Source organism: Hyperoodon ampullatus, assembly GCF_949752795.1.
Source record: "Hyperoodon ampullatus genome assembly, chromosome: 3".
NCBI lineage: Eukaryota > Metazoa > Chordata > Mammalia > Artiodactyla > Ziphiidae > Hyperoodon > Hyperoodon ampullatus.
Genome location: NC_136916.1, coordinates 145695481 through 145720460, shown reverse-complemented (window position 1 = coordinate 145720460; position 24980 = coordinate 145695481). Strand labels below are relative to the sequence as shown.

At 45.3% G+C, this 24980-nt stretch overlaps 1 protein-coding gene across 1 annotated transcript in view; it reads left to right on the top strand.

Moving 5' to 3' along the window:
- The first annotated feature begins 8408 nt into the window (after positions 1–8408).
- PLEK2 (pleckstrin 2) overlaps positions 8409–24980 on the top strand; it is a 31458-nt gene continuing 14886 nt past the window's right edge. Inside the window, exons 1-2 of the mRNA XM_079700537.1 lie at positions 8409–8494; positions 16283–16447. Coding sequence (XP_079556663.1) covers positions 8453–8494; positions 16283–16447 — 207 coding nt within the window. The 5' untranslated portion in view covers positions 8409–8452. The remainder of the gene's footprint in view (positions 8495–16282; positions 16448–24980) is intronic.

Here is a 24980-nt window from a genome sequence, read left to right as displayed (position 1 = left end):
GGGTAAGAGGGAGAGAGGGAGGGAGGGAGGAGGTGGCCATGATCTGTGTCCTGGTTTGGGGTGGACACAAAGCTGAGGGCTGGTTAGCTCACCACCGCATCTTCACATCTCTGGCCATAGCGTGTCCCCATCCCTGGAAAAGTGCCATGAGGGATCCAGGACTGTCCTCAGTATAAGCTGCCTGGTGGTGGCCTCTAGAAAGAGAAGGCACAGCTGCCATCTTAGCACGGATTACCCTGTCTTGTCATAGGAAGTGACGAGCAGGTCTGGTTCTCAGAATGACCTCAGAAACTCACTGTCGGTCTTTTTATCCTAATAATGACAACTAAAATTGTAACAGTGGCAGTAATTTTTAAAACCTGCAATTTTTCTGGTATCAATTTCCTTATTGCTATGTTGATATCTCATTCATCCAGAATTCAATATCTGGCAACCTCACTCATGTGCAGAACAAAGCACAGAATCAGAAATCAGGTGAAGAAGGAAAAGCCTGGAGAAACTGAAATAGATATCACATGATGACAGCACTAATGCTTTTGGACACCATTTATCCCTTTTTTTAAGCACCATCTAATAACCCGGGTTAGTTGTCTGAGTCTAATCAGATTGTAGGCAATTTATAGAGTAGCCGCTGGAGATGGGCACCCTGACAGCAAGAGAAGTGGCAGCTGGTAAGAAGGGAGGAGAGAGAGAAACTATGAAAAGCAGACCACAAACCCATAAAGCACAGCAGTCTGGATCTGTTTCAGAGGGCGTGTTTGACAGCATCTCTGCAGTTCCTGCATAATTCCATGCTCTTACCAACGGGCTCAGAAGATACATCTCTAGAAGCCCAACAGGTGAGTGATGCAATGGTTAGCACTGTGTTCCTATAGGGCCAACCCCCACCCATCCAGTCTCAAGCTCTCCCCAGCATTTCTGAGAGATGCAATGTTACCTACTTCTTGTTACCACTTTTTTTTTTCCCCACTGAGGAGAGAGTCCAGAAGGCAGATCCCTAGCCTGGTCTCTGGAGACCCGAGTCACCCGTCCACCCAACCGTTATTCTTTGAGCTCCTGCTATGGGGCTCCATTTCCTCCCCTGTAAAATGATGGTTGGTCTACGTAAACCCTCAGACGGATAGTCCATGTTTTCAGGACGAGGCTGTTTGGGGCTGGGCAATAATGATCACTAACGTTATCAAGGGTTTACCAGGCACAGGTGCTTTCTAAGTGCTTTACATAGCTAAGCTTTAATCCTCCAAACAACCCTATGAGGTTCAGGTTAAGTGGCAAAGGGCCCAGCAATTGTCTTAATACCTAGCTGTCAATGTCTTGAAATTCTTAATTTTTGAACCAGGAGCCCACCTTTTCATTTGGTATTGGGCCCTGCAAATTATGTTGTCGGTCTCCCCTCTAGAGTAGCTGAGTAACTGACAGCTGTGGTCCCTGACCAACGACAATAGCTAGCAGCATCTGAGAGCTCGTCAGAAATGCAGAGTCCCAGGCCCAGGACAGCCCTCCGGAGTCAGACCTGCGCTTTATCAAGATCAGATCCAGAGCCTGCAATCTCAGTCTCTGTCGTCTGCTATTTCCTTCCATGTCCGCATTTACTGGAAACAGGAAAGACCTCAATTTCTGATCATCAAGTGAGAGGAGATTCACCTTGCTTCTGGGAAGTGGGCTTCTAAGGGCCCCAGGTCCTAGAACGGCGTGGGCAGGCCCCCCGCACAGACTGTCAGCAGCGTCGGCGAATTCAGACGTTACACTGTCCCCAGGACCGGACTGGGGTGGGGACTAGGACGGCGGCGCCAAGGAGCGGAGGGCGCAGAATTTAGGGAGGCGCGCGCTCCCAGGTACTGATTCCGCAGCCGCACGGCTCTGATATGCGGGCCTCAGGTGAGAAAAGTGAAAAGTGAAAGTGAGGGGAAAGTGAGAAGTCTCGGTTGGCTGGCGCTTCCCCCACCGATGCGGTGCCCGTCCGCGCTGTTTCGCAGGCGTGGGTGGGGCGCTTAGAAGAGCCAGGCTCCAGTCCTGGGGATTTCTGGTTAGAGCAGCTCCCCGTACAGGGTAAGACAAAAAAGAGCCTGATTGCTCAGAATCAGAATTCAATCCTTTCACCATTTCTTATCATTTTTAACCCTAGGAAGCTGGCAGCAACCCCCTACCCCTCTGGTACCTTTAAGCTCACAGCTCTGCGTTGGAGATGGTTGGGGCTGCCTTCACCCTGAATCAGAGAGCCCCTCCCGGGGCGGAGCTGGGTGCGTGGGGCCTGCGGCTTTTGTGCCTGCATGAGTGCAGGCGGGAGGCCAGGCTGGAGATGGCTCACCTGAATTCAGCTCGAGCCATTCACAGCACCCAGGAGAGGCCAGAGACTCCTTGGGGCAGCGTCTAGTTGGGGCTCTGCATCAGCAAGGGTGCCGATCTTCAGCTGGCACCCATGGCTGCTGGAGTGGAGAGGGTCCTGCTGATGGGAGGACTGAGAAACGTAGTGATTTTCCAGGGCCGAGGTTCCCAGAGCCGACTTACCTTCAGAGGTTTTCCCCACCTGCAGAGATTTCTAAAATTAGGATTCTCCAATCCACACAAATCAGAATCTCCTGGAGATGGAGATGGCCCCTGCTACTTTTGTATGAAGTAGAAAAAAGGTGCCCACTTTGAGCAGATGTGCCCTGCTGGGATGTGGCTTGGCAAGTGGATGGAGCCTTTAGGTGAAGAAACCCCCTCCCCTTAGGAATGCAGCCCTGGGGGCTCGGAGATCTTGGACTGAGGGACATACATTGCCCTTTGGCCCCCATTTGCCTGCTTTATGCAGAACAAAACCTGCACTGCTGTGAGCCATGGACCTGGGTGGGGTTGGTAAAAGCCTTGCAGGTATTTCTGATGACTTGCCAATGGGAGTCTCTGAGGCCTGGAGAGTGGATGTGATACATCTTGGCCAAACATGGCGCCATGGCCACTCACTTCCTGTGGGGTTCCTCAGACATTCCCAGGCCAAGGTTCTGCCCCTTTCTTTATTACCCACACAGAATAAACAAAAAGAAAGCCTAACCTCCAGGAATAACATTTAGGGAAGGGAGTGAAGGAGGGAAGAGGCAGGAAGGGGGAAGAGAAGGAGGGGAGGGCCCTTATCTACATGAAACAGGTCCAGCTCTGCCTGTGAGCACAGCTGAGTCATGCTAGGTGTCCTGCCCCACCCCCCACCTCCTGGATGTGAGACAGCTGCCAATGGGCATTTCTCCTTCAGGACTGGGTTCTGGGGGCTACACCGGCTTGCTGGTACTGGTGGCAGGGAGTCTGGGCTCTCCTCCACCAAAGGCTGGCTGAGCACCCTGGAGGGAGTGACACCCCTCTCAAGGTGTTCCAGCCTTTCCAGTGGAAAAGGGAGGTGGGTTCCAGGGTGTTAATGAGAGGGCACTCCACCCCTTCATGTCTGGGAGAGGTTCCGAGTCATGTAGTTCTTTTGGCATTGCCCTGTAGCATCCATTATGGTGAGAGTGGGCAGCTGGGATAGAGAGGTGGGTGTATCAGTCAGTTTTCACTAAGTTACACCATGGTAACAAACAACCCCTCCCTTCAAACCTCAGTAATTACAACAACAAAGGCTTACTTCTCACTCAGTCTGGCTGCAGCTCCCTTCCCAAGTTGTCTTCATTAATGGACCCAAGCTGTAGGAACAGCCCCTCTCTGGGTCATGCTGGGCTGTGGCACAGGGAAAGAGCAATGGTGGAACCAAGTGATGGTGCTTAAAGCGTCTGCTGGGATATGCAGCTGACGTTTCATTGGTCGAAGCAAGTCACGTGACCCATCCCAAGTCACTTGCGTGTGACTTGGAGCAGGGACGTATAATTCTATCACAAGGATAGGGCAGTGAATAATAGGGAACAGTAATGCAATCTCCCACAGTGGGACCCTGACTTAGGCCAAGGGGATTCCTTCTAAGGAACAGAGAACATCCTTTGGCCAAAGGAGACAGTATAAATGGTGAAAAGAAAAAGGCTTGGAATCAGGTCTAGATTTTAACCTGGACTCAGCCACATACTAGCTGTGTGATCTTGTCCAAGTTATTTACCTTCTCTGAATCTTCTTTTCCATCTACAGAATGGGTATAATACTTAATTCACAGGGAAAATTTGAGGCTTAAATGAGATAGTAAATATTAAGTCTTTGGCACATAGTAGGAATACAGTAAATAAAAACTCCCTACTCTACTCCCTGCCCATCTTTTGTATTTTATCCATAACTCTGAAGGTATTTTTTACCAAGACTCCATCTACTAACCGCACAGGGTTGGGATCAAGTGGAACAGAGAGAATTTATTGTGTCCTTACTACGTACCAGGCACTGAACCACACAGTTTACCTTCATGATCTCGCTTGTTTTGTCCAATAACCCTGTGAGGTAGGTACGATTATTACCCCATTTTATAGATGAGGAAAATAAGGATCAGAGAAGTTAAGTAACTTGCCAAAGGTCATGCAGTGACAGAAGTAGGATTTAAAACCATGCTTTAGATTCCAGGACCCATGCTCTAGAGCAATGATTTTCGAGAGTGATTTGTTTGGTAGATAAGAAAAGAAACTGAGAGTAAGTTTGGAAACTTATGGCAGCTGGACATTGCCATGACATTCAAGTGAAAATGAAAAAGCCTTATTTTGCTGAACAGAATACAGACTAGGGTAGGTGATGTAGAAGTCTCTGGTAAGTTGCATGTGGTGGAGGCCATTCTAGTCATGCAAGTAGGACCACACAATTGTCTATGACTCAGAGGAAATGAAAATCACTGGTCGTCACCACAGACGGTGTGAGGGGCAGTGCTCTGGAACACTGCATTCACTATGTGCTGGTGGGCCTGCCGGGTCAGCTGCGGCAGACCAGGGAAATATTTGTGGTTAATCAAAATGATATCTTGTTTACACTGATGCGTGAGGCCTGGGGGCAGGGTTTGTGTATTACCCATGGCAACTGGTTTGTGCCTTGTACACAGGATACACTCAATATGAGTCTCCTGCTCCAGTGAGTGAATGAATGAATTGATGGATGAATGAATGAATATGTTTCTCACTGTAAGAGGGCAATTTGATGGCCTTGGGCAAAGCCAAGATTTGGGCAAAATTTCTCTTCCAACTTTTCCTGCTGCCTGCACTCCTAGCTCTTCTCTCCTCCCCCTTTTTGTCTCAGCCTAAGCTTTTACATGCCTTCAGGACCCCACAAGCCCTCGTTTTCCTGTGAGTGGTGCCCTATTCTGGGCCTCTCACTGCCCCTTTCCCCAGCAACTTCCCAGTTCTGAATCTCTTCCAGGGGGACCCCCTCCAGCTGACTGCCTCTGGGGATAAGGAGTCCACTCCCAACAGAGATAAAACAGAGATAATACAGAGCATAGACAACAGGGGATGGTCTGTGTTGCGTCTGATAGACACAAGAGACCGGCATTAGTATATGCTGCTGGTGAGGGCATCTAGAAATGTGGTACATTTCTAGAAAGCAGTTTGGCAACAGGTATCAAGAATTTAAAAAATTTATACGCTTAAACCTAAAATTAAGCCCTAGATATTTATCTGAAATAACCAGGGATGTAGCAAAATCTTTATGTATAGAGATATTTATCATAGCATCATTTACACAGTGAAACAGGAAATTCAACCTAAATGGAAATGATTAAATAAATACATTATGAAATAAGCATGATGAAATATTATGCAGCCATTAAAGTTATGTTTTTGAATTGTTTTTAATGATTTGATCAGATGCTTATTAGCTATGACAAATGGAAAAGGAAGGGTTTAAATTTTTTAAATAAAATTTAATAAAAATATATGTGCATGTAAAAATACTCATCATCTGTCTAGGTGATGGGATTTGAGTGGTTTTATCCTTTTTGGTATTTTCTAAACTTTCTATAATGAGCACAGATTATTTTTATGATCAGAAAAAATATAGAAACATTGTTTAAAGTCTTTTCTGGTTTTGCAGACAGTCACTCCCTCACTGCAGTCCTGCTCTAATGCAGGACACTACTGGGGGAAGTGCCCCTGCATTTGCCAGGAGCAAGCCTTACATGGTTAGCTTGTATTCTGGTCCTGGCTTTGCCACTAACTGGCTGTGGGACCGCGGACAAGTCATTTTATTTATCTGGGCTTTGGGGTCCTCATTTATAAAATGAGGTTAGTGGATTAGATGATTTAAGAATTAAATTCTGGTTTTGTGATTCTAACAAACTCACTGGGTCAAGGTATTCATTGTGAATAAGGCTTCATGATTTATCCTTTTCTAGTGTTAGTAAATGGGATTCTTAGCTATAGCTAAAGAAGTGACTCTCTAATGGTAGAATTTCACATCAGACTGTGAATCACCTACACCCAAATACTGACCTTATAGCTCTCTACAGCTTACACATTCTAGACATCAGCTGGTCCTTTTGAGAGAGTCAGAGTCCCTTCCACATCAGCCTCTGGCCCTGAAAGGGAGACGGGAGGTGTCTCTCTGGAAGAACAAGACAAGTTCCTTGGTCCCGAGTTTCCTTCCCTTCCCTGCTTCCTTCCTCCAGTCTCAAGCTATTTCCCACTGTCTCTCTGCTTCCTCTGTCTCCATCCTCTTCGCTGTGGTTGAGTTTGGTTTATGTTAGTGTAGTTCCCTGGTGGACTGGTGGCTCAGCCACCACAACCAGGGGAAGAGGGAGTGTGACTCATGCCCTGTGTCCAGTGAGTCAGACTCGGGGTGGGCTGGACCAGGGGCTTCCCTAGGACAGGAAGCAGGTTCTAAGTATGCAGAGGCCTTAGCTCCCTCTTAATACAGACGCTGCCAGGATAGAGGACCAATCTTTCTCCCTTTCCCGTTTCCGTGAACTCATTCAGGAACCCCTCTTGCCAAGGAAAATGCCACCTCTTCTAAGCCTCAGAAGGTTGTGTCTGGGTAAGGCCAAAACTGCCTCTGTGCCAACTGGCTGCCCCCCAGCATCCGAGAAGAAGAAGGAGAATAACAGACCATAGTTAGAACCAAAGAGGATAAGAATTTCCCATTCCAGTCTCTCATGTCCTGGGTTTGAGCCTAGCAAGTTTTCACAGCTCCGATTATCCCTTCCTCCTCTTCCCAGCTCTTGACATGAGAAACAAGTGCATTCACACTGCCCTGGGGTTAAAATCCAAGTTTGTGTGACCTTGGGCAAGTTATTTAACTGCTTCAAGTCTCAATTTCCTTGGCTGGAAAGAAGGAGATAATAAACTCACCTCATGGCATGTTGTGCATTAACTAGAACCCAGCACCGAATACAGGCCTGGCTTTAGAAGGTGCTGAGTCGATGTTCAGTCTGCAATGGAGTGGAAGCCCCATTGCTTTTGGACTCCTCTGAGATCCAAAAGTCGCTTTGTGCAGAAGGCTGAAATGGGCCATTTCCAGGGCACAGGAGCCCGTTGTGCTTTGGGAGTGGGCTCCAGGCTGGGTCTGAAAGGCAGCCAGGGGCACCATCTCCCAATCTAGAGCCTTCTCTTCCCTTTTAGGCATCTGGGGCCTTTCCCCTTCCTGGTGAACAGTCCTAACAGGGCCCTTCACACTGCGGGGCAAACAAGGAATAAACTGACCTTCTCCTAAGGACTACCAGACAGGATCAGTTTTACTGATGCTTCCTTTTGTTTCAGGCTCCAATATGGCTAGTTGTCCATCCATCCAGTCCTCACCTAAATTTGTGACATTTTGTTCATCATGGATTTTTTTTTGCATTAATTTTTACTAAAATTTTAAAAAATATTTAACATATTTTAAAACATTGCATTAAAATATTATTTATCTTGATTACTGAGCTCCTTGGCACTCCCTTAACTTTTGCCCCTAATGATGGAAACTTCAGCTCTAACCTTTTGAGGGGAGGGGTGTACTTTGGGGACAGACTGTGCCTGCTTTCTTAAACCTGTGACCTTGCTAATGGGAACTTTTCTCTGCCCCCACCAGGGGCCAGGATAAAGTTCCCAGCCTGGTTCAAACTCATCCACTCTCCCACCTCCATTTCCATGGAGCTCAGGAATGACCCCAAATCTTTGAAATCCTTTCGGTTCAGCTTAATTCCGTTAAGTATTAGTCAACGGCAATATACTAAGTGCCAGGGAAGTACCTAATTAAGGCTGGGAGTGGAGGAAGATGGGCAAAGACGGGAAGATTCAGAGGCGCAGAGCGCGCTGGGGGAACCTGGATGGAGAGAGCCTGGGCGGGGGAGGCTCTGGGAGGCGACACGGGGGCGGCCCCCCTCTGAGGACTAACCACGGACCCTAGGGCACCTTCGGCAGGGAGACCACGTCAGAAATCCCGTCCAGGACTGACTTCCTGCCCGGGAGGCCCTGCGGCCTCGGGCTCTGGGCGCGGGCCAGCGGGGCGGCGCCGGCGCCGGATCGGAGGCTCTTCCTGGGCGCAGCGCGCGCCGAGCTGCGCGCGGAGGAGCGGGAGGCGCGGGACGGCGCACCGGGGAGGGCGCGCCAGCGGCGACATGGAGGACGGCGTGCTCAAGGAGGGCTTCCTCGTCAAGAGGGTGAGCGCAACGGAGCCTCTCCGGACACGGCCCGGGGCGGGCCCGCGGCGGGTGCCGGCTCACCTGAGCCGCGGTCGGGCGGCCTGGGGCCACGCTGGGCGGAGTCGCGTGTAGTGGGGAGAGCCAGGTGGACGGTGGTTGGGGGTGAGCTTTAGATAGAAAAGAGGGGCCAGGGCACAGGCGAGGAGGAGAATCCCGCTTGGCTAGGGCGTGTGGGGTGCAGGGGGCGGCTACTCGTAGTGGACAGCTTAATTAAAACAACTTACTAAAATACGAAGCGTATAGGATTTAAATATGATGTATTAAAACAACGAAAGTGTGTTCGGTAGTCCCCAGCGCCCGTCCAGTTAATGCATCATCTCCTATATTCTTCACAATAACCCGTGAGCGAGGAGGAAGCTTATGTTTCTTAAGCCCCTACTGTGCACCAGTCCTGGACATTGTCTCCTTTAATCCTCCCAACAGTCCGACAGGTTGGTGGTACCACATTACCGCCCCCCCCCCCACCTTTCTTCAAGGGGAAAACAAAGCTCCAAGAGGTTAAGTAGCTCAGGATCTGGACTAGTGGGTGATGGAACAGGATCAAACCCACTCAGGCTGACTCCAAACCGTTTTCTGCCCACTGCAGGGTGGGTATTGTTATTCCTGTATTACAGATGAGGAAACAGGGGTAGAAAGATGAAATCGCTTGCCCAGAGCCCCAGGGCTAATAACAGCCGGGACTGGAACCTCCTTCCCCGTTTCTTCCACATCACCCCACGTGGCCTTTCCCACAGCAAGCAAGAGTCCAGACAAAAACTCAACATCTAGGGCTTCCCTGGTGGCGCAGTGGTTAAGAGCCCGCCTGCCGATGCAGGGGACGCGGGTTCGTCCCCCGGTCCGCGAAGATCCCACATTCCGCGGAGCGGCTGGGCCCGTGAGCCATGGTCGCGGAGACTGCGCGTCCGGAGCCTGTTCTCCGCAACGGGAGAGGCCACAACGGTGAAAGGCCTGTGTACCGCAGAAAAAAAAAAAAAAAAAAAGTAGAAAATGAATGAAAAAGCAGCTGCAAGAGGAAATTAGATTTTGTTTTTTTTTGCGGTACGCGGGCCTCTCACTGTTGTGGCCTGTCCCGTTGCGGAGCACAGGCTCCGGAACAGGCTCCGGACGCGCAGGCTCAGCGGCCATGGCTCACGGGCCCAGCCGCTCCGCGGCATGTGGGATCTTCCCGGACCGGGCACGAACCCGCGTCTCCTGCATCGGCAGGCGGACTCTCAACCACTGCGCCACCAGGGAAGCCCAGGAAATTAGATTTTTAAAAGTTCTTTTTAACATTGATGTTCACACTAAACATTTATGCTAACCCTAAGAGCAGAGCATAAAATCTGGGGATGAGCCTTTTGGCTCTTCTGAGTTTACAGCTTTGGGAGGGGGATGGATGAAGAGAGGTGAAGGGATTCGGCCTCCCCTGACCACCAGATCAACCCTGAGGTCTCAAGTCACTTTCTGTTCAATAGGTAATGCAGCCATGTTATTTTACACATTATTTGACATAGGAGGGCGGGTGTGTTGTTTGCTCAAAACTGTAAGCAGGAGGAGATGTAGGAGGCTGGGCCGGATCAAGGGTCAGAGTGGATACAAGCAGGTACAAAATGCCACGCCTGTTCCATGCCACTGGGATTAAAGTGATAGGTTGGTCCCTCACAGTTTGTGGAGGCAGCTGCACCTCAGAGAGACCACCTATGGGGGACTTTTCCTGCAGCTTATAAGGGGAGAGGGAGAGGGGTTTGGGCAGGGGTTTTGGTGGGCATTGTTGATTGCCGGGATAGCCGAGCCCTGGTAGGGGCCTGTTGAGGACAAGCCCTCGCAGAGGGGCCCTTTGGGGCGTCCCCTTGTTCCTGGGGCTTACCTTATATGATTCCCCACCACCACCACCACCACGCAGAGTCAGGGGAGGGCTGGAGGGAAGGAAGGATGTGAGTTCTCTTCCAGATGGGCCACCCAGTCCAGGGTGGCAGCTTAGGGAGTACAGGGTACAGGGAAGTGAGGACAGTCAACCAGGTCTGGCCCCAAAAGCCCACAGAGGGCCTTGGCTGAAATACCTAAAGCACATTCCAGCCAAACCCAAAGACAAGAGTTTGGAGCTGGAGCCTGACCCTGAGGCAAGCGGAAGCCACACCCTTTCCTACAAGGCAGGGATGGGGCCCCTGCCCCTGCTAACAGTCCCTGCCTACTGATCAGTCGGACTTTTCCTCTCCCCCATTTCCCCTCTCCTCCTGGATGGCAACAGCAGCCCCCGTGGCCACTGGAGAAGGTGCAGGGCTACGACGGTGGGATTCCACAGATTCAGGGGGGGGTTACGGTCCAGAAGTGGGGCAGGGCCCAAGCTGGAAACCCAGCGTACAGAACAGTCATCACCAGTGAGGGCAAAGCAGGAGACGGGCAGGGACATGATGGATTTGGCTCTTAATCCAGCCCAGACAAGAAAGAAGCAAAGCTCCCGACAGAAATGCAGAGTGCTCACTTGGCCTGGCTTTAGAAGGAGGATGAGGGGGAAGGAAGGCGGATCTGTGTGGGTAGGACGGCTTGTGCTTTAAGAAGCAGCTGAAGCACTGAATCAGGCATTGTTTCCTGGCTCGTACCTCAGAAACAACACTCAGAAAATGACATGGCAGTGTCAACATGCTTTGGCCTAGAAATTTCATTTGTAGGACTCTATCCCCAGGAAATGCCATACAAGCTTTAGGAACAAAGTGTTATTTCTGTAGTGAAAAAACTGAAAACTACCTATATGTCCCCCCAAATAAACAAATGATTACAAGTGAATTACAGTTATGCAGATGTTAAAAATGTTTATAATATTATAATCCATAGAGTAAAAATATTAATGGTATGAGTAAGGAAAAAATTTGCTTGGAAGAAAAAAGCAAGAAGGCTAGAAGAAGTTTCGAAAGCTAAAGGTCTCACATCAAGGTGTTCGCAGGGCCACACTCCCTCTGAAACCTGCAGGGGAGAATCCTTCTTTGTCGCTTTTGTTTCTTGTATTCGCAGGCTGTAAAGGAAACACGCAGATTTTTCCTTCTTGTGTAGGAAAAACCTAGTTCTTCCCCGCTGTGTGTTTCTCTATCCTGTGGGGTTCCTTTACTTTTACACAGAACACTTCACTTCTGACTCTTTTGGTCACCAAATGTGTGGAGGTTTTCCCCTACACCAAGCAATTCTCTGCAACACCCAGTGTGTGTCCTACAATTTAACTCAATGCTGACGCTATCTACTCAGAGATGGCGTTAGATGCCACAGCAAAAGAGCTCAGTCCTACAAGACTGCTTCCCCAGCCCTCCCCCATGCCCCAACACACACACACACTTCAGACACCAGTCAAAAGCCCAGGTTGTCACCTGTACTCTGACCAACTGCCTATAGATCAGAGGTGCCAGGGGAACACTTAACTTATGTTTACCAGCTTATTAAAGAATGTGATAAAGGAAAGAAATGAGCACCCAGATGGAAGAGGTGTGTAGGGCAAGGTATGTGGGAAGGGGCCCAGAGCTTCTGTGCCCTCTCCGAGTGTACCACTCTCCCAGCACTCCCGTGTGTCCCCCAACCTGGAAACTCTCCAAATCCCATATTTCTGGGATCTTATGGAGGCATCATCATGTAAGCATGATAGATTGTTAACTCAATTTTCAGCCCTTCTCTTTTCTCAAGAGAATGGGAGGGCGGCTGAAAATTCCAAGCTTCTAATCGTGGTGTGGTCTTTCCAGTGACCAGCCCTCACCCAGGAGCCCACCCAGAGTTGCCTCATTAGCACAAAAGATACTCCTGTCACCCAGGAAATTACAGGGGGTTCAGGAGCTCTGTACCAAGAACCGGGGGCAGAGAGCAATATATTGCAATTTCTGTTATCTCACACAGGCACTCCTTGCTGTTCCTTGACTTGTAGATGCATCATTCTATCTCTGCCTCCATCATCACATGACTATCTTCTCCCTGTGTGTCTTTCAGTGTCCAAATTTTCCTCTTCATATAAGGACACCAATCATATTAGTGTTATTAGGGCCACCCTAATGCAGTATGACCTCATCTTAACCTGATTACATCTGCAAAGACCCTATTTCCAAATAAGATCACATTCACAGTTCCCTGGGGTTAAGACTTCAATGTATCTTTTGGGGGGACATAATTCAACCCACAACAAATACCATCTCTGCTTCTTTGGGGTTGTAGGGTCTTGGGCAAGACCTTTCTGGGCCTCAGTTTCCTGATCATTAAAGTTAGGGAGTATAGTGTAGGCTTTTTCAAAGGGTCCTCCAGCTATAACATTCTGTGCTCTTTTTAAAAATTTTTATTTATTTATTTAATTTTTATTTTTGGCTGCATTGGATCTTTGTTGCTGTGCGCCGGCTTTCTCTAGTTGCAGAGAGCAGCTAGTGGGGGCTACTCTTCATTGCAGTGCGTGGGCTTCTTATTGCGGTGGCTTCTTTTTGTTGCAGAGCACGGGCTTAGGCTTATGGGCTACAGTAGTTGTGGCATGCGGGCTCAGTAGTTGTAGCTCGTGGGCTCTAGAGCACAGGCTCAGTAGTTGTGGCACACGGGCTTAGTTGCTCCACGGCATGTGGGATCTTCCCAGACCAGGGCTCGAACCCGTGTCTCCTGCATTGGCAGGCGGATTCTTAACCACTGTGCCACCAGAGAAGTCCTATTCTGTGCTTCTTAAGCCCAGTCCTAGGGTTACATCCCAGCTTATGGACTCTCCTCCTTCCCCCTAAGGGGGCTCTGCTCTAAGCCATTCATGGTCCAACTGGCCTCTGGTCCCAGTCAGCCACTTACAGACAAGGAGCCTGGAGAGGGAGGAAGATTCCCAGGTGAAGGGAAGCCTGGGTTCTTTTTCAGCTTATACCACTGTATTTTTGGCCTCTGACACCATTTGCCTGCTGATTTTGGATGAGTCCCTTACGCCCTCTGATTATGGCAAAGCTTATCTGAGAAGCAGGGATAATGGGGCTTTCCTTCCCATTTTGTGGATTATTACAGTAACCTCCAGCTGAGCTGGCTGCTCCAGTCTGGCCGACCTTACTCAGCTGTTCTGCTCCAGTGTGGTCGGTTGATCTTTTTAACATGAGAACCTACGCTTGTCATCCTTCTGCTTAAAAGTCTTCAGGGACTCCCCTCCGGCCACAGTGAAGTCACCAGCTGCTCTGAGTTTTCTACCTACGTAGTAGATTCTATCTCATCAGCCTTTCTTGGATTGCTCTCCTTTGCTGTCAGTCTGGATTCTTAGCTGCTCATAACACGGTCCACTCTAGCAAGTTTCAACAGAAGGGGTTTCATAGAGAATAATAAATATCAAGTAACTCAGGAATATTTGGGAGGGCCGGGTGCCATACAGCCAGAGATGATGCAGCCAGACAAAAATATCCAACAGCGCCACCAGACGTTTCTTGTGGAAACGTCAGTGCCGACACTGTTTGCCACTTGTCCCCTGGTAACTCTGGGGACTGGGTGTCAGAAGAACCTGTCCTTCCACCACTATCCTGCCACCTTGGTGGCTGCGAAACATGCATCAATGCCCCACGCACAGGACTGGCAGCAACCTGGCCCCCTCCCTGTTCCTTTCTGCCATCGATTCTGGGAAATGTAGCATTTTGTCCAGGAAACGTAGCCCTATCTCTATTGGTTTGTTCTGCTGAACATCTGTTGGTTACAATTTTCTCCCTAACATCTCCAGGCCCCTTTCTCCTTTCCAGTTGCTTTAGTTTATTAGGGCTGCTATAACAAAATACCATAGACAGGACCACCTAAACAACAGAGATTTATTGTCTTGCAGTTCTGGAGGTCGGAGTCTAAGGTCAAGTTGTTGGCAGGTTTGGTTTCCTCTGAGGCCTCTCTCCTCGGCTTGTACATGGCCCCTCTTGCTGTGTGCTCACATGGCCTTTCCTCTGTGTGCATGCCTCCCTGACATCTGCGTGTCCAGATTTCCTCTCCTTATGAAGACCCCAGTCAGATTAGATTAAGGCCCACCTAATGGCTTTATTTAACCTCATCCCCCCTTTAAAGGCCCTGTCTCCAAATACAGTCACATTCTAAGGCAGTAGGGGGTTAGGGCTTCAACATATGAATGGAGGGGGGATAATTCAGCTCAGAACACCTGTGTTTTAAGGTTTAAGACTATTTTGCCCCCTCCGCTTCTCCGCCTCACACCGGCCCCCATGCCGGAGCCACACCTGTGTGCCAGCAACTGCCTTTACTGCTAGTGCTGCGCCAGGACCCCCTCAGCAGGGGTTGTTGGTTGAGGGGACTTGAGTCTGGGCCATGTGGTCTGGTGTAGACCAGTGCTCACACAGTCGACTCCTTCGACAATTTTCGGTTCCCTAACACAGTCAGTACACACACGCTGAGTGGAACAGAACTGCAGCACCACAGATACGAGAACTGAAGGGGCCTTTGAAATTAATAAATGCTGGGTCAGGAAACCAGTGAGTCGGGGACAGTCTCTGATTCAGATAAAGTGCATCTCTCTTGGTTAGAATCCAGCCCTAATTGGGCTCTGCTCTGGGAAACATGCCAAGAAAGTCACTTTCATGAGCGTGTACAAAACTGTTTCATTCTGATTCTTCAGCAGACATTCTCCCATCCACTGTTCTGTTCTAGAAACAGGCTCTCTGCCTTCACCTGACTATCCTGTCCACTGGCTCCATGACCCACCTGAGAGCCCCCCAAACTCCCCTGCCTTTTAGGCCCGTCACAGCAGGCTAGGTAAAAATGTTAGGGTCCTTAATAGTTTGTGGCTTCAACTTTACACATTGCCCACATTCTTCAACAAGCAATAATCTTTTTTTGGAATATAGCCTAAGGAAAAAAATTAAGAGATGCAGATCAAAATTTATGTGCAAGGATATTCATTGCAGAGTTGTTTATAATAGTGAAAAAAAGAAACAACCTCAGTTACAAACAACAGGAGATGGACAAAGAAATGATTCACCCACCTAGTGGTCATTAAAAGACATGTTTTAAAGAAATTTAATGGTGTGAGAAGATGCTTGGCAAAGTCAGCAAAAGAAAAACTAGAAAATAAAACTCATATATGTAATATCCTGATTTTTAAAAAAACTAGAAAGTAAAAACTAAAAGGGAAAAAGACTGGAAGGAAATACAAAATGTTAACAATGGCTGTCTCCCAGTAGCAGGATCTTTTCTTCTGTTGACTTTGCAGTTTCTTTCAAGGCTTATAACCAGAAAAAAAGAACAGATGAGAACTAGAAAGTCAATGCCAAAGGTGTTTGTTACATACTCAAAAGAGATGACAAAGAGATCCAAAGCTCATGCTTTCTTCATGAAAATGAAAATAAAACATATGATTCTGGACTGGATCCTTTGGCAATTAAGGACATTATTGGGGTAATTGGTGAAACTTGAATGGAGTTTGTGGAACAAATGAAAATAATATATCCATGTAAATTTCCTAATGTTGATGATTGTATTGTGGTTATGTTGGAAATACCCTTTTTATTTTTTGGTAGGAGTTACACAGTAAAATACTGAGAAGTGATTGGAGCTTCATCATGTTAAAAACTAAATCTTAAACGCTTTTGTAAAAAAGTTTATTATTTTCTTCAGCTTTTCTCTGAATTGAAACTATTTCAAAGTAAAAAAATAAAATTAAGCTCAAAAAGAGAGATAATTCTGTCCCCTTATTGGAGAGTTGATCCCATGGCACAGTCTGGTCATCTGTGCCATGGGCCACCTCTCCCTGGACACCACGTTGTCCCCTCGGCCACCTCACCTCAGGGTTCTCCTGTCTGTCCTCAGGGTCACATTGTCCACAACTGGAAGGTGCGATGGTTCACCCTTCGGCAGAACACGCTGCTGTACTACAAGCTCGAGGGAGGTCGGAAAGTGATCCCTCCCAAGGGCCGCATCCTTCTGGATGGCTGCACCATCACCTGCCCCTGCCTGGAGTATGAAAACCGACCAGTAAGTGAAGGCCCCCGCTTCCCAGCTCCTCCCTCCCACTCCCCGGACCCTCCTGTCTCTGGCCTCTTTGGTGAAGGTGGTGTGGGTCATGGGAAGAGCTGAGTTACTGAAAAACCTAGACTCAAATCCTGGCTGCATCACGTACCAGGCATGTGACCTTGGGCAAGTAATTGCATCTTGTCGAGCCTTAGTCCCTCATCTATAAAATGGGATAAAATAATGACACCTGACTCTCACCGCTGTGATGAGGATCATGAAGGTAATGGTGGGTCAAAACACCTTGTAGGCTAGGAGACGCTACACAGATGTGAATAATTGTGTAATAATTCACTACACAGATGTGAATAATTACTGCTACTTGGGGTTCAATAGGATGACTTTCATCCCCCGAGGGGCACGTATTCCAAAAGTCCGGGGCAGCTTCAACTCTACCATCAAAAACGAATCTGAATTAATCATTTACTGAGGGCCCATTAAGTGCCAAGAAATTTGCTGGGCTTGGAGGTGTCAAGGAAGAAAATGGTCAGATTGCTTCTTTCAGTTAATGACCTTATTATGAAAGCAAGTGATTAACAGAAAAACATTCAGAGTTCCAAATGTTGGTACAAACATTATTAGCCGCAGAGAACACTGTATTGCTGAAGGGGAGGAAAACGCCATCATAGGCTGTCTGCTCAGGTGCAGCTTTTTTTTTTTTTTTTTTGCGGTATGCGGGCCTCTCACTTCTGCGGCCTCTCCCGTTGCGGAGCACAGGCTCCGGACGCGCAGGCTCAGCGGCCATGGCTCATGGGCCCAGCCGCTCCGCAGCTTGTGGGATCCTCCCAGACCGGGGAATGAACCCGCGTCCCCTGCCTCGGCAGGCGGACTCCCAACCACTGCCCCACCAGGGAAGCCCTCAGGTACAGCTTTGAGAGGGATAGAGGTTTGGGCAAAGATCTGAAAGAGGAAAGAGGCAGGGGTTCCAGGCAGGTAGAAGGTCTTGGGTAAAAGTGAAGGGACAGGTAGGGATAAATTTGGAGATGAGGATGGCCACTGTGGCCAAAGGGTATGTTCACTGAAGGAGTGGTGGGAGATTGGCTGGGGCCAGGTACAGGTAATAGGGAGCCATTGAAGGTCTTGACTGAGAGAAGGGGCTGGTGAAACTCTCTTAGGAAGACCAAAATGAGGACCTAAGCTCAGTTCCTAATAAGATAACTAGTTCCATAAAGAAGGGATCTTACCATTTTCTTCTTTCTTATCATGTTTTTCTTCTTTGACTCTTCTAGACAAATTGATGAATCTTCTAAGTATAAGAAAATATTAATGACAGTCAATTCTGGGTAATGGGTTTACTGGTGTTTGTTTTGTACTCCTTTATAGTTTAAAATTTTTCTCAAATAAGAAACAGAGGGAGCTGTTAAAATAATCAGGCATGAAATGAGGCAGAAAGAAGGGATGAACTTGAGGAAACATTATGAAGGAAACATTGACAGGACATCGTTGACTGGATGTTGAGGGCAAGGGAGAGGGAGGCATTGGATATCATTCCAGCCTAAGAGGCTGCAGAAGTGAAATGTCATTCTGTAATTTCCACTGCAAACCTGGAAATGCCACTGATTAAAAGAGACGGCGTAGCTCTCCATGGGGGTGGGATGGGACTGCTGGGGAGTGCTGAGCCTGGTAAAAGACTTAGGTCTGCATCTTCTTCCTTGTAGCATCATCAGACCAGACACAATGTCTGGGCACATAGCAGATGCTTAGTAAATGTTTGTTGAATAAATGGTTAATAAAAAAGAAAGATTTACAGATAAGTGAGACAGTTTTAAGAAGACAACCTCGTTTTCTAGGTGCATTTAAGACTCTGGGTCTCAATAAATTAAACCTTGGAACTTGTAGGTTAACTTTTTCTTGGGGGTGGTAATTTTTAAAAATTGGAGTACAGTTGCTTTACAATGTTGTGTTAGTTTCTGCTGTACGATGAAGTGAATCAGCTATATGTATACATATATCCCCTCCCTCTTGGACCTCTCTCCCACCCACCCCCCATCCCACCTATCTAGGTCGTCACAGAACACCAAGCTGAGCTTGCTGTGCTTTGTAGCATATTCCCACTAGCTATCTGTTTTACACATGGTGGTGTATATATGTCAATCCTAATCTCCCAGTTCATCCCACTCTCCCCTTCCTACCCCGTGTCCACATGTCTGATCTCTACGTCTGTGTCTCTATTCTAGATTCCACGTATATGCGTTAATATACAATATTTGTTTTTCTCTTTCTGACTTATTTCACTCTGTATGACAGACTCTAGGTCTATCCACATCTCTACAAATGACCCAATTTCGTTCCTTTTTATGGCTGAGTAATGTTCCATTGTATGTATGTACCACATCTTCTTTATCCATTCATCTGTTGATGGACATTTAGGTTGCTTGCATGTCCTGGCTATTGTAAATAGTGCTGCAATACACATTGGGGTACATGTGTCTTTTTGAATTATGGTTTTCTCAGGGTATAAGCCCAGCAGTGGGATTGCTGAGTCATATGGTAGTTCTATTTTTAGTTTTTTAAGGAACCTCCATACTGTTCTCCATAGTGGCTGTATCAATTTACATTCCCACCAACAGTGCAAGAGGGTTCCCTTTTCTCCACACCCTCTCCAACATTTACTGTTTGTAGATTTTCTGATCATGGCCATTCTGACCGGTGTGAGGTGATCCCTCATTACAGTTTTGATTTGCATTTCTCTAATAATTAGTGATGTTGAGCATTTTTCATGTGCCTCTTGGCCATCTGTATGTCTTCTTTGGAGAAATCTCTGTTTAGGTCTTCTGCCCCTTTTTGGATTGGATTGTTTGTTTTTTTGATATTGAGCTGCATGAGCTGTTTGTATATTGTGGAGATTAATCCTTTGTCAGTTGCGTCATTTGCAAATATTTTCTCCCATTCTGAGGGTTGTCTTTTCATCTTGTTTATGGTTTCCTTTGCTGTGCAAAAGCTTTTAAGTTTTATTAGGTCCCATTTGTTTATTTTTCTTTTTATTTTCATTACTCTAGGAACTGGGTCAAAAAAGATCTTGCTGTGATTTATGTCAAGAGTGTTTTTCCTATGTTTTCCTCTAAGAGTTTTATAGTGCCCAGCCTTACGTTTAGGTCTTTAATCCATTTTGAGTTTATTTTTGTGTATGGTGTTAGGGAGTGTTCTATTTTCATTCTTTTACATGCAGCTGTCAAGTTTTCCCAGAGAAGAGACTGTCTTTTCTCCATTGTATATTCTTGCCTCCTTTTCATAGATTAGTTGACCTTAGGTGCGTGGGTTTATCTCTGGGCTTTCTATCCTGTACCATTGATCTTTATTTCTGTTTTTGTGTCAGTACCACACTGTCTTGATTACTGTAGCTTTGTAGTATAGTCTGAAGTCAGGGAGCCTGATTCCTCCAGCTCCATTTTTCTTTCTCAAGATTGCTTTGGCTATTCGAGGTCTTTTGTGTTTCCATACAAACTGTAAAATTTTTTGTTCTAATTCTGTGAAAAATGTCACTGGTAATTTGATAGGGATTGCACTGAATCTGTAGATTGCTTTGGGTAGTATTGTCATTTTCACAATACTGATTCTTCTAATCCAAGAACACGGTATATCTCTGCATCTGTTTGTGTCATCTTTGATTTATTTCATCAGTGTTTTATAGTTTTCTGAGTACCGGTCTTTTGCGTTGTTAGGTAGGTTTATTCCTAGGTATTTTATTCTTTTTGTTGCGATGGTAAATGGGATTGTTTCCTTAATTTTTCTTTCTGATCTTTCATTGTTAGTGTTTAGGAATGCAAGAGATTTCTGTGCATTAATTTTGTATCCTGCAACTCTACCAAATTCACTGATTAGCTCTAGTGGTTTTCTGGTGGCATCTTTAGGATTTGCTATGTATATAGTATCATATCATCTGCAAACAGTGACGGTTTTACTTCTTCTTTTCCAATTTGTATTCCTTTTATTTCTTTTTCTTCTCTGATTGCCGTGGCTAGGACTTCCAAAACTATGTTGAATAAGAGTGGTGAGAGTGGACATCCTTGTCGTGTTCCTGATCTTAGAGGAAATGCTTTCAGTTTTTCTCCATTGAGAATGATGTTTGCTGTGGGTTTGTCATATATGGCCTTTATTATGTTGAGGTAGGTTCCCTCTGTGCCCACTTTCTGGAGAGTTTATCATAAATGGTTGTTGAATTTTGTCAAAAGCTTTTTCTGCATCTATTGAGATGATCCTATGGTTTTTATTCTTTAATTTGTTAATATGGTGTGTCACATTGATTGATTTGCATATATTGAAGAATCCTTGCATCCCTGGGATAAATCCCACTTGATCATAGTGTATGATCCTTTTAATGTGTTGTTGGTTTCTGTTTGCTAGAATTTTGTTGAGGATTTTTTTTTTTTTTTGCACACAAACCATATTTTTAATGATATTTCCTTCAGTTTTTTTGTTCTGATTTCAAACACATTAATATTTATTCCTAGAAGCCCTATTTTTTATCTTTTTGGTAAAACAGAACATTTACTTTCCCCCAGTCTTCCAGCTAACTCTCCTTCTCCATCATTTCTTTTTTTTTTATTTTTTTTTATTATTTTTTATTTTTTTATTAGTTTCTGCTTTATAACAAAGTGAATCAGTCATACATATACATCTGTTCCCACATCCCCTCCCTCATGCATCTCCCTCCCTCCCACCCTCCCCATCCCACCCCTCCAGGCGGTCACAAAGCACCGAGCTGATCTCCCTGTGCTCTGCGGCTGCTTCCCACTATCTATCTACCTTACGTTTGGTAGTATATATATGTCCATGCCTCTCTTTCCCTTTGTCACAGCTTACCCTTCCCCTTCCCCATATCCTCAAGTCCATTCTCAAGTAGGTCTGTGTCTTTATTCCCGTTTTACCCCTAGGTTCTTCATGACATTTTTTTTTTTTAATTCCATATATATGTGTTAGCATACGGTATTTGTCTTTCTCTTTCTGACTTACTTCACTCTGTATGACAGACTCTAGGTCTATCCACCTCATTACAAATAGCTCAGTTTCGTTTCTTTTTATGGCTGAGTAATATTCCATTGTATATATGTGCCACATCTTCTTTATCCATTCATCCGATGATGGACACTTAGGTTGTTTCCAGCTCCGGGCTATTGTGAATAGAGCTGCAATGAACATTTTGGTACATGTCTCTTTTTGAATTATGGTTTTCTCAGGGTATATGCCTAGTAGTGGGATTGCTGGGTCATATGGTGGTTCTGTTTGTAGTTTTTTAAGGAACCTCCACACTGTTCTCCATAGTGGCTGTACCAATTCACATTCCCACCAGCAGTGCAAGAGTGTTCCCTTTTCCCCACACCCTCTCCAGCATTTATTGTTTCTAGATTTCTTGATGATGGCCATTCTGACTGGTGTGAGATGATATCTCATTGTAGTTTTGATTTGCATTTCTCTAATGATTAATGATGTTGAGCATTCTTTCATGTGTTTGTTGGCAGTCTGTATATCTTCTTTGGAGAAATGCCTATTTAAGTCTTCTGCCCATTTTTGGATTGGGTTGTTTGTTTTTTTGCTATTGAGCTGCATGAGCTGTTTATAAATTTTGGAGATTAATCCTTTGTCAGTTGCTTCATTTGCAAATATTTTCTCCCATTCTGAGGGTTGTCTTTTGGTCTTGTTTATGGTTTCCTTTGCTGTGCAAAAGCTTTGAAGTTTCATTAGGTCCCATTTGTTTATCTTTGTTTTTATTTCCGTTTCTCTAGGAGGTGGGTCCAAAAGGATCTTGCTGTGATTTATGTCATAGAGTGTTCTACCTATGTTTTCCTCTAAGAGTTTGATAGTTTCTGGCCTTACATTTAGGTCTTTAATCCATTTTGAGCTTATTTTTGTGTATGGTGTTAGGGAATGATCTAATCTCATACTTTTACATGTCCCTGTCCAGTTTTCCCAGCACCACTTATTGAAGAGGCTGTCCTTTCTCCACTGTACATTCCTGCCTCCTTTATCAAAGATAAGTTGGCCATATGTGCGTGGGTTTATCTCTGGGCTTTCTATCCTGATCCACTGATCTATCTTTCTGTTTTTATGCCAGTACCACACTGTCTTAATTACTGTAGCTTTGTAGTATAGTCTGAAGTCAGGGAGCCTGATTCCTCCAGCTCCGTTTTTCGTTCTCAAGATTGCTTTGGCTATTCGGGGTCTTTTGTTTTTCCAAACAAATTTTGAAATTTTTTGTTCTAGTTCTGTGAAAAATGCCAGTGGTAGTTTGATAGGGATTGCATTGAATCTGTAGATTGCTTTGGGTAGTAGAGTCATTTTCACAATATTGATTCTTCCAATCCAGGAGCATGGTATATCTCTCCATCTATTTATATCATCTTTAATTTCTTTCATCAGTGTCTTATAATTTTCTGCATACAGGTCTTTTGTCTCCTTAGGTAGGTTTATTCCTAGATATTTTATTCTTTTTGTTGCAATGGTAAATGGGAGTGTTTTCTTGATTTCATTTTCAGATTTTTCATCATTAGTGTACAGGAATGCCAGAGATTTCTGTGCATTAATTTTGTATCCTGCTACTTTACCAAATTCATTGATTAGCTCTAGTAGTTTTTCGGTAGCATCTTTAGGATTCTCTATGTATAGTATCATGTCATCTGCAAACAGTGACAGCTTTACTTCTTCTTTTCCAATTTGGATTCCTTTTATTTCCTTTTCTTCTCTGATTGCTGTGGCTAAAACTTCCAAAACTATGTTGAATAAGAGTGGTGAGAGTGGGCAGCCTTGTCTTGTTCCTGATCTTAGTGGAAATGGTTTCAGTTTTTCACCATTGAGGACAATGTTGGCTGTGGGTTTGTCATATATGGCCTTTATTATGTTGAGGAAAGTTCCCTCTATGCCTACTTTCTGCAGGGTTTTTATCATAAATGGGTGTTGAATTTTGTCGAAAGCTTTCTCTGCATCTATTGAGATGATCATATGGTTTTTCTCCTTCAACTTGTTAACATGGTGTATCACATTGATTGGTTTGCGTATATTGAAGAATCCTTGCATTCCTGGAATAAACCCCACTTGATCATGGTGTATGATCCTTTTAATGTGCTGTTGGATTCTGTTTGCTAGTATTTTGTTGAGGATTTTTGCATCTATGTTCATCAGTGATATTGGCCTGTAGTTTTCTTTCTTTGTGACATCCTTGCCTGGTTTTGGTATCAAGGTGATGGTGGCCTCGTAGAATGAGTTTGGGAGTGTTCCTTCCTCTGATATTGTTTGGAAGAGTTTGAGAAGGATGGGTGTTAGCTCTTCTCTAAATGTTTGATAGAATTCGCCTGTGAAGCCATCTGGTCCTGGGCTTTTGTTTGATGGAAGATTTTTAATCACAGTTTCAATTTCAGTGCTTGTGATTGGTCTATTCATATTTTCTATTTCTTCCTGAGTCAGTCTTGGTAGGTTGTGCATTTCTAAGAATTTGTCCATTTCTTCCAGGTTGTCCATTTTATTGGCATAGAGTTGCTTATAGTAATCTCTCATGATCTTTTGTATTTCTGCAGTGTCAGTTGTTACTTCTCCTTTTTCATTTCTAATTCTACTGATTTGAGTCTTCTCCCTTCTTTTCTTGATGAGTCTGGCTAATGGTTTGTCAATTTTGTTTATCTTCTCAAAGAACCAGCTTTTAGTTTGGTTGATCTTTGCTATCGTTTCCTTCATTTCTTTTTCATTTATTTCTGATCTGATCTTTATGATTTCTTTCCTTCTGCTAACTTTGGGGGTTTTTTGTTCTTCTTTCTCTAATTGCTTTAGGTGCAGGGTCAGGTTGTTTACTCGAAATGTTTCCTGTTTCTTAAGGTGGGATTGTATTGCTATAAACTTCCCCCTTAGAACTGCTTTTGCTGCGTCCCATAGGTTTTGGGTCGTCGTGTCTCCATTGTCATTTGTTTCTAAGTATTTCTTAATTTCCTCTTAGATTTCTTCAGTGATCACTTCGTTATTGAGTAGTGTATTGTTTAGCCTCCATGTGTTTGTATTTTTTACAGATCTTTTCCTGTAATTGATGTCTAGTCTCATAGCATTGTGGTCGGAAAAGATACTTGATACAATTTCAATTTTCTTAAATTTACCAAGGCTTGATTTGTGACCCAAGATATGATCTATCCTGGAGAATGTTCCATGAGCACTTGAGAAAAATGTGTATTCTGTTGTTTTTGGATGGAATGTCCTATAAATATCAACTAAGTCCATCTTGTTTAATGTATCATTTAAAGCTTGTGTTTCCTTATTTATTTTCATTTTGGATGATCTGTCCATTGGTGAAAGTGGGGTGTTAAAGTCCCCTACTATGATTGTGTTACTGTCGATTTCCCCTTTTATGGCTGTTAGTATTTGCCTTATGTATTGAGGTGCTCCTATGTTGGGTGCATAAATATTTACAATTGTTATATCTTCTTCTTGGATCGATCCCTTTATCGTTATGTAGTGTCCTTCTTTGTCTCTTCTAATAGTCTTTATTTTAAAGTCTATTTTGTCTGATATAAGAATTGCT